At 46.0% G+C, this 15488-nt stretch overlaps 1 protein-coding gene and 1 long non-coding RNA gene across 3 annotated transcripts in view; one reads left to right on the forward strand and one right to left on the reverse strand.

The window, feature by feature from the left end:
• Positions 1-8725: 8725 nt before the first annotated feature.
• On the forward strand, positions 8726-9899 carry LOC116579562. The gene is made up of 2 exons (XR_004281323.1): positions 8726-9123; positions 9322-9899. It is a non-coding gene; the product is annotated as an uncharacterized LOC116579562 (long non-coding RNA).
• A 2898-nt stretch (positions 9900-12797) lies between these two features.
• SHQ1 (SHQ1, H/ACA ribonucleoprotein assembly factor) overlaps positions 12798-15488 on the reverse strand; it is a 101214-nt gene continuing 98523 nt past the window's right edge. For both annotated transcript variants that reach the window (XM_032325059.1, XM_032325048.1), the window contains one exon: positions 12798-14243. In XM_032325059.1, the coding sequence (XP_032180950.1) occupies positions 13664-14243 (580 nt within the window). In that variant the 3' untranslated portion in view covers positions 12798-13663. The remainder of the gene's footprint in view (positions 14244-15488) is intronic.

Genomic DNA, 15488 nt, shown 5'->3' on the forward strand with positions numbered 1-15488 from the left:
TGATTGCTTTTAAGACCCCCTTCCAGCATCTCCAGCAACAAACAAGCTGCTTTCCCACACCAGGAGGCAAGGAATCTTTATCGACTCTGCAAACCACTCTGCCTGGCTCCTGGAGGGCTGCTGAATGAGATAAGACTGGATCCTCCCCACTCCCATCCTTGCAAAGCTTTGCTCCTGGATTCCCTCTACCTCCTCATACCAACCAGCCCTTAGGAATCACTGGTGGTCACATCTTACAGAATCAGAGACTCACAGAAATACAGAATTCAATTCAAGAAGCACTGGGTGCCTATGACATGTCAGGCCATGCTGTGGTGCCAGGGAATACAGTGTAAACAAAATAACAAAAAACCCCGCATTCTCACAGAACTTACATTCTTTTGGACAGAATCACTGTCAGATGGAAGGATCTAGTCTCCTCTGCCGGAGGAAAAGGGATCAAGCTCCAACTGTGGGCCTAATGCTGGGCCAGGGCCTTTATATTTCTCATTTAATTCTTGTCCCCAAATACCTGGAAAGGTGAGATTATGACTCCCAATCTACAGAAGAAGAAGCTGAAGCCCAAGGAAGTTTAGTAAGATGCCTAAGGTCAGAAAGGTAGTAGAGGATAAGTCCTGATCTGTCTTCAAAGCAGGTGAAGTGTGTCCCCCAGGAAGTCTCCCCACTCCTCTAGCCCTTACTGTCTGCCTCGACTTGTGACACCAACATTTAAAAACTTTGTATGGTTGAGCAAGGGATGAAGTTTCTCCATCTATAAAATGCGATGGACAGCACCTCTCCCCCTGGGTGCAGGAAAGATGAGATGTGGTCAGGCCTATAGAGCCCTTTGTCCAGACACTGGTTAGTGTTCAGTAAATGGAGCCATCCCTAGTAGCCGTAGTAGTATTTCAATATTTGATGTGAGCTATGTCATAGAAGGAGAAAACAAAAAATTCTATCTAGAAAATCACCCTTAATAAAAGAATAAAAGTACACAAAGACTTACTACCAGCATATGGAGTCAAGCTTGCAGAAGGAAAACATGGCAGCTGGATTATGAATCCCACAAATGTCTAACAAGCCACTACCTTCTGACTCTTCCTATCAGAGCTCTAGGACATGACCAGAGGCAACTGCAAACTGTGAGGTGTGCATCTGATCTCTGGCTCTGTGCTGGCCATGACGCCTGCAGTGAATCTTGCCCAGAATGGCTTTGGTTGACAGTGCCAGGCACAGACTTCCCAGCCTACACAGACAGATGGGCTCTGACTCCGTAAAGTGCCATGGGTTCCTTGCTAAAGTACGGGTGGCCAAGAGCCAGAGTTCAAGTGCCATATCACAGCCCCTAGTTCTCCCTAGCCACAGAAAAGGCCACTCCTTCAGCACCTTGCAAATGTCTTTTGCATGTTTTGCCATGTATTATCTTTTGTTGCCTAAGGACCAACGTTAAAATTGAAGTGCTTTAAAACCTCTATCATTTCTTGAGCTCACAGTTCCTCAGGCTGGACGTCTGGGCTGGGCTCAGCTGGTTGGTTTTTGGGCCAGGCTCACTCTATGGCTACTATCGGCTTCCAGAGCAGGTCAGGCTGGCTGGTGGCTGGGGCCTCAGCTGGGACAGCTCACTTGGGCTTTACATATCAGCCTACGGGTACATGGGGCTTGTTCCTATGATAGCAGAAGGGTTTCAAGAGCTGCAAAAGAGAGGAAAAGCCCCAGTGGGCCTGCATCACAGGTGCAAACATCCCCAGAGGCCAAAACAGCTTGACTGAAGTCCAGAGTCAGAGCATTAGGGCATGAAAATTATATGACAAAGGGCTGGGGGTGCTAAGGGGAGGCGTTCAACATCTCGAAGGAGGTGGTAAAACCCCTACATTGCTCAGGAAGCATGTGGATACAAGTAAGGGAACCCTACCCATGTCAGATTAATTTTTTTAAAAAAAGGGCAATTTCCTGGCTTCGGTAATTGAATGATCCAGAGTTGAACGAGTTTCAGGAACGGCTGGACACTGAATGTGAAATGATGTCAGCTCTGTATCTCTATCTCCTTCTCTCTCTTTCCCATCTCCTTCCTTCTCTCCATCTCTGCTTTCTTGTATATGCTATTCCTTTTCCAGAAAGGTTTTATCCATGTGATTACAAAGATAACCATCAACAGCTCAAAAAAAATAGCTTTCTTCCAGTTTAGCGTTTGAGAAGAAAAAGCATCATTTCTAATAGCTCTGGCCCAAGTTCTGAAGAAGAATTTTATTGGCTGGCCTTGGAACATCTGCCCACACCTGAACCAATCACTGTGGTCAGAGGAATAGGATATTCTGATTGGCCAGACCTGGGCCATGGGCCATGTAATCTCTCTATGGTGAGATTACAGGGTGATTTCAGCCCTTCAGATAGGCAGGGAATAAGCACCGTTATTACAGAGCTCAGGAATGGTTTCCCTGAGAGGAGGCCAGACAGACAAAAAGGTAGCCCAGGTGATTACAGGAAAGATGCTTAGGATGACAAGATTTTTAAAACGTTCAAAGGAAAAACAAAAAACAAAAAACCAGGAGAAGGTCTCCCAAGATAAAAGGCAGTAAGAGTATATTCATGTATATAGAAAGAGACCTGAAAGTGGGAGAAGACTGTGTTCTATGGTTATATATGATACATGTTCTGGGAAGGCATCTCTGGTAGGCTATTTACCTCTTGGTGGAAAATAATCCACTAAGGCAGATTTGACCTGCTAGGTCATCCATCTCTGGAATATGAAATCTCTCTCTGCGCTGGCCTCTTTTTTACTATGGGACCATAAAAGAGCCACAGTTTTTGGAAAGAGAATCTTGAAGTGGAACCCTACCATTCCTAGACCTAGGAATGACCAGGTAAGGGAAGGCAACCCGTGCCCGAAAAAAAACAAATATGGCCCGGGCTGGCCCTTGTGACAGTTGTGGATAGGTTTCCTTCAAAGGAAGGTTCTGTCCCCTTCCCCTAAGCTCTCCCTCCCACCAGAACTGCCATGCAGGGGTCTCATCCCTCTCATTCCACCTGCCTGCAAAACTTCCCCCAGGAGGGATTGGAAAAGCCTAGAAGCTGTAGGCCTGGAATCCAAGACACTACTGGAGAAGTATCCATATCCTATTTCTCCTAACCTGGGAGGTCGGCAAACTTGTTCTGATAAAAGGCAAATTGTAAAGTAGTTTAGGCTTTGTAGGCCAAGAGGCCAACTTACAGCTATTATGAAGGTACTTACATAAGAGAGAGAACAAATTTGTACAAGTTTTTTTTTTTCAATTGCTTAAAATATATATATTTTAAAAAACACAGTCCATTTGCAGGCTGCACAAAATCAGATGACAGGATGGACCCGGTCCTTGAGTGCTAGTTTGTCAACTTCTGCCCGAACCCATCTCAGTGGCAGGAGCCACAAGGCAAGTGGAATTCATATTGGAAGGGAAGACAGGTACTGTTGAATCCAAATCACAGCCACTGAAAGGAAAAAGGAGGGAGGAATGGTGGGAAGGAAGCTGTGAGGGCAGAGGGTAGAGTCTGAAAGAGACCGAGGAAGTCCGCAGGGTGAAAGGTGACTCTTTCTGGGCAGTGACCACGAAAAAACAGTGACAGAGAGCGACAGATTGAGGCTATGCAAGAGAGAACAGGAGAAGACTTTACAATATTTGTTCTACTTTGCTATGAAATTCACAAAGGACTGCAGTAAATATTCGGTCGGTTTTCAGTTATTGTGGTACTGGGTTTTCTTCCTCTCTTTCTTTCTTTATATGATCCACACTTGAGTTTGGGTCCACAACTGTAAGATGGCCTTCTGTAAACTACTTCCCAATCCTGTAGCTGGGCTAACCCTGTCTCAATCATCCCAAGCAGTCTGGTTGCTATCACATCCTTCCACCTGGGATACACCCCACCCCAAACTCCTTCCACTGTTCATCCTTTCTTGGAAGATCTTTCATAATTCCTGCGGCCCCAGTGAACTGAGTGCCCACCCGGTAAAAGTGTTAAGTGGCTCTCGGGTTCCTCACTTTAAACTGGGACCACCCCTGCCTGTCCCTGTTGAAAGGAAGGCAAGATAGAAGGAAGCACTTTGCAAACTGTAAAGGACAAGGCATTTGGAAGCAGACGGTGGCAGGTTCCAAGGAGAGCCTATTTTTGGTCGTCTTTTCTCTGCCGTCCTCTGCAGGTGATACTTTCATGGACCCTTGGAGCCAGATCTCGCACACACAGTGTTACTGGGAGGGGAATGACAAGCTTGTGATTTGGGGATCTGCTTCGCCAAAGAACAATTCAGTCCGCTTGGGAGAAGGGTGGAGGACGGGGTCGTGCTGACTTCCTCTTAGCGCCTTCCCCGTATTCCAGATGATTGTTTTTACATATCAGGAAATTCTGAGCCTGCCAGTCTCAATTAAAGACGCAGGTGTCTTCCCTCCCCAGCAGCTTCCAGCCTGCTACCTTCTCGAGCTCAGCTCAGCTCAGAACTCCATCTGAACCTGTCTCCCATAATTCTTAAATAAAACAGCCCCCTCAGTCGACAGTAATTAAACAGTGACTCCGCCGCGGTGAGCGTGGCAACCGCACCTGCCACTGGGATCCCCTTTCTCCAGGCACCTGCGCTCGGCGGCCATCCGGCCCCGCCCCGCCCGCGCGCACGCGCAGTCCGCCCGCGCCCGCCCGCCGCCCCCCGTCGGCGCCCGAGGAACAGATGGAGCAATCATGCTCCTCATTCCGCCAGAAGGGCCCCGCCGCTCTGGGGGGAGTTCTGTGGTTGTAAGACACATAATTAGACACGTCAGTGGACAATGCGGCGGATTAGAGGGGGTGGGCTCGCATAACCGAGAACAGGCATCCTCATTGATCTGCGGCGCGCCGGAACGCCCGGCGCTCCCACCCACGCCCGGCCCCGAGGGAGCAGGGGCACCGCGATCGCCTCGGGTGGGGGGGCCGCCTGCTGTCGCCGCGCTCGGGCTCTCCCGGCCCGCTCCAGCGGCGTGTGCCTTTTCTCCTCCTTGCTAAACACCGCGCCGGGCTGATTACAGTGCAAAGGATGCCGCTCTTGTGGACGTGTCACCTGTGAGGTGTCCAAGCACGACAAGGTGGCAGTGGATCCCGCAGTCACCACGGTAGGAAAGACAGTGACAGTTTCAGCCCATCGTCCCTGCCCCCCCCCCCCCCCAGGTGTGAATGCTTCAAGAAAAACCCCCTGGAGGGGACACACGCTGGAAATCACCCTCCCCCACCTCCAGAGAAGCCAGATGAACTTGAGCAACTCAGGCCATCTCACCAGGCTCTACAAGGGACAGCACCTAGTGTTGGGAAGGAGCTGGAGCTGTAAAGGGGGAAGATGGGGTTTGCACGCAAGGTTGCCCCTTGCTACATGGGTGACTGGCGAAGTCACTCGGCCTGGAATCTGGTCTCCTCTTCTGTTTCAGGGGAATACTCTCCACCCCACGGGGCACTTGTGGGGCAAAGTATGTTGGAGCTGAGCTTCTTTGTGAAAATCAGTCTCATTCAGGGTAAACTAAGGTGTCACAGGTGGGTCCTCTGGGAAGCAAAAGCCAAGAAAGGATTTTAAGTGCAAATTCAGAGAAAGAGAAGAAAGGAGAGGAGGGCCCAGGGCATCCAGGAGAACTAGCATTTGGGGGGGGGGGGAGGAAGGGAGGAAGACTGGACAGGGAGACCCCACACAGCCAGCCATGCAACCTCAGAAAGTCTGGATGGACAACAGGGCGCCTAGAGCAAAGAGCCTATGGAAGGAACCCACATTGAGCGGGAATGGCCCAGGTCTAGCATCTGGTTGTGCCCGTCAATGGTTAGGAGCAGCCTGTGGTTAGGAAAGAGTGTGGCCTCCCAGTAAACACAGCATCCCCTTCGTGAAGCTGTCGGCTCACCCTGGAGAGAGAGCTGAGTGGTGCACTGCCATGGCTACTGCCAGCATCATGCGGGCTCCCAACGGAGGCAAAACCAACCAGTACATTCCATTTTATAGGCCAACTGTGAGTGATTCTGAACAGATTCAATCAGACTGAACCTGAGGACACTTGCTGGAGATGCTAGGACACCGATAATCACTTTTCTGATTAATGTTAACAAGCAGGGGCTGCTGGAAGCCACCTCAGGACATGGAAGTGTCAAAATTGTGATGAAATCAACCTTTGAGGATGGTAGAGCCTAGAAACTACAAGAAACAGGGCTTTGGTTCCATCATTGGGCAGCTGGGGTAAGCCTCTCCTGAAATCCATTCTGTGGCTGGATTTCTCAGTTCACGAACTAATAAACCCTCATTATTGTTTGAAGGAGTTTGGTCAGTTTTCCCGTTATTTATAAGAACAATTTGATCAGCCTCCAATCAGGCCTCCAATTTGATCAGAAATGTGGGAAACAGATGCCCTCTGAACTCTGCCAGCAAGAACAATCACAGTGTCAAGTCGAAAGAAACTGAGATTCATGAAATGGTAATACGAGGATCTCAGGCTTCTCTGGGACCTTGGGGCAGATATGTTTGAATCTTCATTTCAGAGAGGAATGTGACTTAACTCCACTTGTGTCTGCATCCTTGGGCACCCAGCCACTTACCTTTCCTTGAACAGCTGGTGTCTTCGTCCTCTCATTGGTATTTTCTCCACTACATAGATTCTTCTAATTCATTTTTCTTCTCCTTCCTGAGTTTGCAGGACTGACTCCAGATCTGCTTTGTGATTTTTTTCAATGCATTTCTCACCCTCAGCAACCACTGCCCAGGACCTACTACACGCTGCACTTGCCAGTGCAAATTTCTGAGAACACAGATCTGATTATCCCAGCTCCTGCCCGTCTAGACACCAAAGAGATCCTGATTCCACTGTCTCTGGAGGAGGCCTGGTATCTATTTAAAACTTCTCAGATGGGGGTGCCTGGGTGGCTCAGTGGGTTAAGTGTCTGCCTTTGGCTCAGTTCATGATCTCAGGGTCCTGGGATCAAGCCCCACATCAGGCTCTCTGCTTAGCAGGGAACCTGCTTCCCCCTGCCTCTCTGCCTGCTTGTGACCTCTCTCTCTGTCAAATAAGTAAATAAGATCTTTAAAAAAAACAAAAAAACAAAAAAACTCAGATGGTCCAAGTATGCTACCAGAAGCACAGAACCCTTGCTTAGTAAAGCTTTCCAGGTCAGCAGAAGCCTCAGCCTGCCCTTGAGCCAAGTTCAACCATGGTGCAGTCAGCTAGGAGCAGAGCCTCCTCCAGTGGCGGGTCTGTGCCTAGAGAACGAAGTGGAGACAGTTCCTGCTTGACATGAGAGGCCTCACATAGACTTTGGCGCAAGGCAGTAGTTCACCATGTGACAGCTGTTAGTAAAGTCTAGTCTCATCTCTAATTCAAAGGTGTACTGTCTTCAAAACACACGAGGCTGCTGCTGCTCCCCAGCTGAGGAAGAGCTGTGAGGGGGCACCCAGACAAGTCAGACATCATGCTTGGCAAATACACCACACGACAGGAAAATTCCAATGAATCCAACTCTGGTTCTCAAGGAAAAGAGTTGTCCTTGAAGCTAAGTATGTTCAATTTAGAAGACCGACTTCAATTCTGAAATGTCCTTTTACTCTTTTTTTTTTTTTTTTAAGATTTTATTTATTTGTCAGAGAGAGAGAGGGCACGAGAGCGAGCACAGGCAGACAGAATGGCAGGCAGAGACAGAGGGAGAAGCAGGCTCCCTGCCGAGCAAGGAGCCCGATGTGGGACTCGATCCCAGGACGCTGGGATCATTACCTGAGCCGAAGGCAGCTGCTTAACCAACTGAGCCAGCCAGGCGTCCCTCCTTTTACTCTTTTGATGTAAACATGCTTTTATGAAAGAAAGGTTTCAGTGGCTGGGTGAGGATACCTGGATACAGGTGACCCTTGAGCAACATGGGTTTGAAGTGGGCATTTCCACTAATACGCATAGATTTTTTTTTCAATTAATACAGTACTGTAAATATGCTTTCTCTTCTTTATGATTTTTTTTTTAAGATTTTATTTAGGGAAGGAAAGAGCATGTGCATGCATGAGGGGAGGGGCAGAGAGAGAATCTCAAGCAGACTCTGTGCTGAGCACCAAGCCCAACCCTGAGATCATCACCAGAGCTGAAATCAAGAGTAGGATGCTTAACCGATTGAGCCACCTGGCACTCCTCTCTTCTTCATGATTTTAATAACATTTTTTCTAGCTTAGTTTATCATAAAAACGTTCTATAATACATGGAACATACAGAATATGTGTTAACTATGCTATTGTGAGGCCTCTGGTCAACACCAGGCTACAGTTTGGGGGAGTGAAAAGTTGTATGTGGATTTTCAACCCCTAATCTCTGTGTCATTCAAGGGTCAACTGTATATACAAAATCAAGTGTTGGCAGCTTTATGTCAGCAGCCCTCTGCATTCCACGGTGGGTTTCCTTTTTTTTGTTTTTTGTAACTTTAACTTTACGTAAGTCTGAACACAAGAATTCTGGAAACTGATGTTCTGTGGCATGACCTTACAGGCATCACACTTCCCCACTCTGATCCTTTTAGCTTTCCCTGGATTCCAGGCTCTTCCAGCAGGGCCTGGCCTGGATTTCGTGGGAGTTCAGAGGAGGGAAATAATTTCCAGCCAGGAAGAATGAAGGGTGACCTTCTAGAGGAGGTAACATTTGAATGGGGCTGTGAAGGATGGGTGAGATGTCCATCTATGCAAACTAAGAGGGAAGAGAGAAAGCAATGCATAAGCAACCATGTCGAGGTGAGAAAACAGAGTAAAAATGCAGTAAATATTTAACCCTGTACCATGCAGGAGGCTCCATGAGAGGCACTGCATTGCCAGAGGGCTATTGCATTCTGGAGGGGATAGGGTTCTAAACTTGTCACTTGTCGTCAGACTGCTGGCCCTTTAGGCCACAATTCATTAAGTGGGGCTCTTGAGTCACTCAGCCATTCCCGCTGCTTTTTTCCCCCAGACTGCTCACTCGAAATAGAGCAGTTGGAAACTGTCTTGCTGGAAAGAACTTGGACCACAGCATCCCACTGCCATCACTTACGATCCCGGAGACAGGGCCTTGAGGACGCGGGCCTGGCTGGAGTGGAACTGGCCTGGCCAACACAGCCAGCAGCGCCCCGGGATGAGAGGAGAGAATGGAGCAGAGCCTCCTAGCAAGATTCTTCTCGGAGGTAAATCCTTTCTGTTTGGGTTTTTTTCCAAGGGCTCAGGCATCCAATTCCACATTCATCCTTTTTCTCTAGCTTATCTTTTCATGACTTCGGAGAGCAGTCTTCCTTATCTAGGAAAACAAATGGCCTCCACGGAGAGCTCAAAACAGCGAAGTCATTTATCTGTCTGACATGTGTTTCCCTGTTTGTTTTCTCCAGCCTTGAGACAAGAGTTGTGTCAACTGTAGATGGCTGTGCCCCAGTCACTTGAGAGGCATGAATCAATTTCCAGCTGCATTTATCACTTGCTGCCTTAAATCAAGTCTAATCAATGCTTCCTTCATTTGGTATGGATTGAAACTATATATAATGTGCTCGGAGAATGGCCGGGAAAGGGAGCAGATCACAAACAAGAAGGCCGTCGGGGATTCAGATGGAATGATGTTAAGGAAACATTTGCAGTTTTTGATTTGCTTTAATGGAGATGCCTGACCAAACAGTTAGATGTGTTTATGAAGTTTCATTCAATCCACCCGACACGCAGCGTCATTACACAACCCGTCAGTTGATAGGAGGGGACTTCTGCATCTTCAAATATTTTGTAATAAATTATGAAGATTCTGTATATTTTTCAGTAAGGTTTAACTCCTACATTGTCTTTAATTTATGTCTGTTTTCTTTTAGAGGTGTTTTTGTCACTACTGACTGTAAGGGGCAATTTCTAGTTATAAGATAATAATCTCTTTGTAACAAAATGGATATCCAGGGCCCCTCTGATAAAAACAATTTTTTATGAAGTCTTACGGTGGAGAAAACTTGACCCTCTCTCTCCTTCCTCCAGTTCTTCACCATAGAATTTGATCCATACGACCAAAGTGGATTTTCCACTAGCAGGTGTGAAAACCGCCCCCCAGCTGTTCGACTAACTTAGAAAGTGGTTGGGAGCAGCCCAATCTCATTTGTAAATTAATCCTGTGCCAGTGAAAGATGATATCAGCAGAGTTACTGGCACCTAAAACCCATCACGCCCACGGCAAGGCTCTGGATTATTCTTCAAGGATAATGGGAGAGGAGAGACAGAACATAGAAAACTAGGTCAACGATAATGCGAACCCAGAAGATGTGATTCATTGACATAATTAATATTTCTCTCTAATCTGCTGAACTGTGTAGACTTTTACCACTGGCATGCCTCTGGAGCGATTAACAAGTCTGACTCATTTTCACAGTGCCCAGCACTCCCCCAGTAACCTGTTGGCGGGGAGCTCAACAGAGCCCTGTTCAGCTCTGGAAAGTCAGAGAAGAGTACTAAACCCTCATGCTCGTTTAGGACTTCCCACTTCATAAAGTGTTTTTGAACATACAGTCTCATCACCCTTTTAAGATAAGCAAGAAAACAGTTCTAGTCCCAGTTTCAAAAGGAAGTAGGAGGTTTGGAGCTGGGTGTACCCCCTTGTGGGCCGGTCATACCTGAGCTCTAGCTCTGCAACTTACCGCCTCCCCTCAACAATCCCAAAGACTTAATTCTTTCCACTGAGCTCCAACCAGTGGCCGAGGTCCTCTCCTGCTTTCCCCCCAACATATTTGTTTTTCCCATCACCCAGGGTTCTTGGGCAAGTCATTTGGTTACAGGAGCTCCCTAGAGTGCAGGTTGGCAAGTTAAAAAAAAAAAAAAAAATCAAAAGGCAGCACCTTTGGACTTGTTATAGACGTGGTGTAGTGTTAACTCATCTTAAACAAAGACAGGGTAATGTGATATCACAAAGCTTTAACCCTGTGTGAACAAAGAGAGCGTAGGCAAAAGAAACACGGCAGACACGGGAGTCGAAAAGTAAGGCGCCCATTCGTATCATCTTTGGTACTCCTGGGAGTTGTTTATGGAGGCTCCTCTGCTCTGAGGATATCCAGGGAGGATCGTGTTTGCTCATTCTTTCAGGAAGGGACTAACAGGTTTTTCAACCCATGGCAAGATTCACAGAAGTAGGTCTTGTGTAGATAACTAAGGACAGAGTTGGTAGAAGGAAGAATTTCTGTGGCTTGAAACTTTTAGACAAGAGTGGATCTGCTCAACTTGACGATAGGAGAAGTGAAGGAAGGAGGTAACAGATCATGCACTTTTCAAACTGGCTGGAGGTGAAGTGTCACCAAGAAGAAATGCATTTTCAATGGTCACAGGGATTCTGAAGCTCTGCAGGGGGCCAGAGAAAAGTCTTCAACACATTCCGACAAAGCTGTTAAGAGCGTTCAGGAATTAGCATGCGTGTCAAAAGGCAGAGTCACCCCAACTATCCTGTTAATACAAACTGAAATTTGTATTGGAAATACAAATACTTGCAACCTATATAAACTTAGAGTAAAAGGGAGCATATCCTTTCTTGAAATAAAAATGCTACTGAGATTAATACCGATCAGATTTCATTTCATTTCCTCCCTAGAGCAAATTGGTTTATTTCATTTGTTCATTCATTCAGCAAATATTTATGGAGTGCTGAGGATACGGGCACTGATGAATCAGTGGTAACCAGACACGACACAGAACCCGCTCCCTGGGAGCTTACTCTCAAGTGGGAAAACTCACATTTAAAACATTAATGGAGTAATAAACACCAGATTTACTCTTTGACCCAAAATAACCAAAAAAGAAAAAGGAATAGTACATGTAACATGTTACATGTAACGTGTAACAATGGTTTTTAAGACATTGGATGTTAGGCAATGAGAGACAGTGATCCTGGGGAATGGGAAACAAACACAGTGAGCCGCATCATCGTGCAGACACTATCCAGGCTGCATGAGGAGGGACTCCAGTGGACTCCCAAGTTGAGGAGACAGAGTGGAGGACAAGGGGGAGACTGAGGCAGCCGGCAGCTGCAGGACAGAGGACCAGAGAAGAGGGAGCTGCAGAGAAGGCTAGATATCTAGAGAGAGCCTGTCTGGTACTCATGAGAGTACTTACTGCAGAGAGCGTGTCACCCCTGGGAAAGAACCGTCTGAAAGCACTGGAGGGAACAGCGGTCAGCGTTCACACAGGTGCCGTTTTTCCATCACCTGAACTGGAAAATTTGTAATTTCGGGGGCATGGGAAAATCCTTCCTTAGTACCAGGCAATAGTTCATCCAGACTGAACACTTCCATACCTGCCTAACAAATTATGCAAGCAAGACGCACGAAGATCAAACTATTTCCAAGTAACTGCATCCCCAAACAAAGCTGAAGAAGACTACAGGTTCAGCAAGGTGAAATTTACAATGTGTGGCACCCAGTTGAAGGTTACAAGGTGTGCAGAGATGACTCATAATGAGGATATGTATCCAGAATTTATAAAGAACTCTCAAAACTCAAAACTAAGAAAATAGCATCCCAGCTTTTAAAAAAAAAAAAAGGCAAGAGATTTGAACAAAGATTTGTGGGTGACAAATAAGCATCTGAAAAGAGGCTCACCAAAAGAAGTCTTAAAAAATGCAAATTAAAACCACAGTGAGACACCCCTCACTCTTATTAAAATGGTAAAAACGGATCACATTCATTGATGACAAGAATGTGCAGGACCTGCAAGTCTACTTTACCGGTGGAAACGAGAACTGGTGCCGCCATGTTGGGACACAGTCTGGCAGTTTCTTAAACTGTTAAATATATACCTACCATACGGCTCAGCCATTCCACCACTGGATATTTACCTAAGAGAAATGCAAGCATATGTCCGCACAAAGACTTGCACACAAATGTTCATAACAGCTTTATTTGTAACAGCCCAAAGCTGGAAACAAACCAAATGTACGTCAGTAGGTGAATGGAAAAATCTATCCAATGAAATATTTCTCAGATACGGGAAAAAAGAAAAACCTTTTTAAAAATGCCCTTTTGAATACATGCTACACCAACAAATCTGAAAATAATTACAGTGAGTGAAATAAGCCTAATTTTTAGGAGAGTACATATTACTGTAAATTCAATTTACATTAAATCCTAGGAGACGCAAACTAATGTTCGGTGTCACAGCAAATCAGTGCTTTGATTTGGAGGGGTGGGTGGTAGATGGGGGTAGGGGAGAGGGGTAACAAAGGGAGATGAGGACACTTGGGAATGATGGGTAACAGAATCTTGGCAGCAGTGATGATTTCATTTTGTGCACATATATATGTCAACACTTACACACTGTACATTTTAAATACATGCAGTTTATTGTATGTCAAATATCCCTTGGTGAGGCTACCAAAAATATTAATGGGGGTGCCTGGCTGGCTGTTAGAACTTGTGACTTCTGATCTCAGGGTTGTGACTTCAAGCCCCACATTGGGTATAGAGGTTACTTAAAAATAAAATCTTGAAGAAAACCATGTTAATGGGCTCTGCATTCTAAAGATTCTGGCCCAACTATTATTTCATCTTCAATATTAATTATACTTCGGCAAAAATACTTTAAAACTTTATTTTTAAAGTTGTACCAAGGAAACCAACAGCTATCAACATCAGCTCACCGAAAAACACTGCTGTACACACTAAGAAAAAGGACAAAGTGAAAATGAAGCATTATCATTCAGTAAAGGAAACCAAATCTTATCTAATTCTCAATGGTGGGGAAAACCGCTTGGCGTCCATCACTTGGTGTTTGCCAGTCAACTCTGCCCTGCATGGTGCTGTGGCTTCCAGCAGCCGAGTCCTCGGGTTCAGAAACTTGAACGGTCGAGTTCAGGTGCTCTCCAAGCTCCTCTATCAGTGGCCGGCACCCTCTAAGAGCCTGGGAAGAGGCAGGTGGCTTTCCAGGACTGCCATCTGATGTCTCGGTGGCTGAGTTTCTGTACACCCCACCGGCAACAATAAGCAGGGTGCTTCTTCCCTCTGGAGAGGAACCTTGCAAGGGATCTGCTGTCTCAGATTCACTGCCTTTGAGTTCCCCTTGTTCTGAGTCTGAACCTTCAGTCTCAGACGACGTGGTGCTGTCTGATTCCTCGGAATCACTGGCCTCAGGACTGGAGGAAGGGGTCTGCTGCCTGGACATGGGATGGGCTGCTTTTAATGCTGTTTCCTCCTCCTGCACAAGAAGTGCTGCGGCTTCTAGCTCTTCCAGGTCTAGGCCCAGCTGGGCCTTTGTCAGGGATTCTTCCTTTAAGGCTTCTGCAAGAGCTGCTAACTTTTTGGACCTTCAAAGCCATTTGAAGAAATATTAGGACTACTGATTAACTGGCCCAGGAACAACAAAATAAAGTTAGATCCATACTTCACGTGACACTGAGATAAATCCCAAAATAGATCAAAGCTATAAATGTAAAAAAAAAAAAAATGAAGCAAATATAGTATTACAAGGAAATGCAGGAGATTCCCTCTATGCCCCTAGAATGAGGAAGCCCTTTCTAACTACAACTTAAAATCCAGAAGCCACGGGGCACCTCAGTCGGTTAAGTATCTGCCTTTGGCTCAGGTTATGATCCCAGGGTCCTGGGATCGACACCCACATAGAGCTTCCTGTTCAGCGGGGAGCCTTTTTCTCCCTCTCCTTCTGCCACTCCCTCTGCTTGTGCTCTCTTTCTCTGTCAAATAAATAAATAAAATCTTAAAAGAAAAAAAAAAATCCGGAAGTCACAAAAGACAAGACTGACAAATTCAATTAAAAAAAAAAACAAACACCAAAGTTCTGTAAGACCAAAACCACCACCAACAACAACAAAACAAAACATTATCAAGTCAAAAGGCTAATATAAAATTGAGAAAAATACTGGCAACTCATGTCACAGGGCAAGGCCTAATCTCCCCCAAAAGTTCCTAAAAATGGGCTATAACAGTTCATCAGAAAAATGGACAAAAGACATAAGCAGATAATTCCCACAAAAGGAAATATAAATATAAATTCTTGTAAAACATATGAAAAGATGTTCAACTCCAGTCAAATAAGAGAAGTACAAACTAAAGTCACACTGAGATACATTTTTCATTTATCACAGTGGCAAACATCCAAACACTAGCCTAGCATGACTAGCCAGACTGTGAAAACGGCACCTCCCTATACTGCTGATGAGAAATTAAACAGGTCTGACCCCTGTGAAGGAGACGTTGGCAATAACTTACAAAACTGAAAATGTACACACCCTTGACCCGGCAATACCACATCTGGAAATTAAGCACATATGCTACAGGACAGAGGCCAAGGTTATTTACTCCAGCATTGCTTTTCATACCCGGAAATGGGAAACAACAAAATGCCCCCGATATGGGACTGGTTCATCAAGTTACGGACTCTCCTCTCTGAGCAAAGGAAGAGTCTATGGCTGTGTAAGGAACAAAGCTGTTCATGGGCTAACCCAGATATCCTGTTTCACAGCAACAGCAAAAGGGATGCCGTATGTATATGCTATCTTTTGTGTTAAAAAACGAGAAAGAAATAGAAACAC

This window comes from Mustela erminea, chromosome 1 (genome assembly GCF_009829155.1).
Source record: "Mustela erminea isolate mMusErm1 chromosome 1, mMusErm1.Pri, whole genome shotgun sequence".
Classification (NCBI taxonomy): domain Eukaryota; kingdom Metazoa; phylum Chordata; class Mammalia; order Carnivora; family Mustelidae; genus Mustela; species Mustela erminea.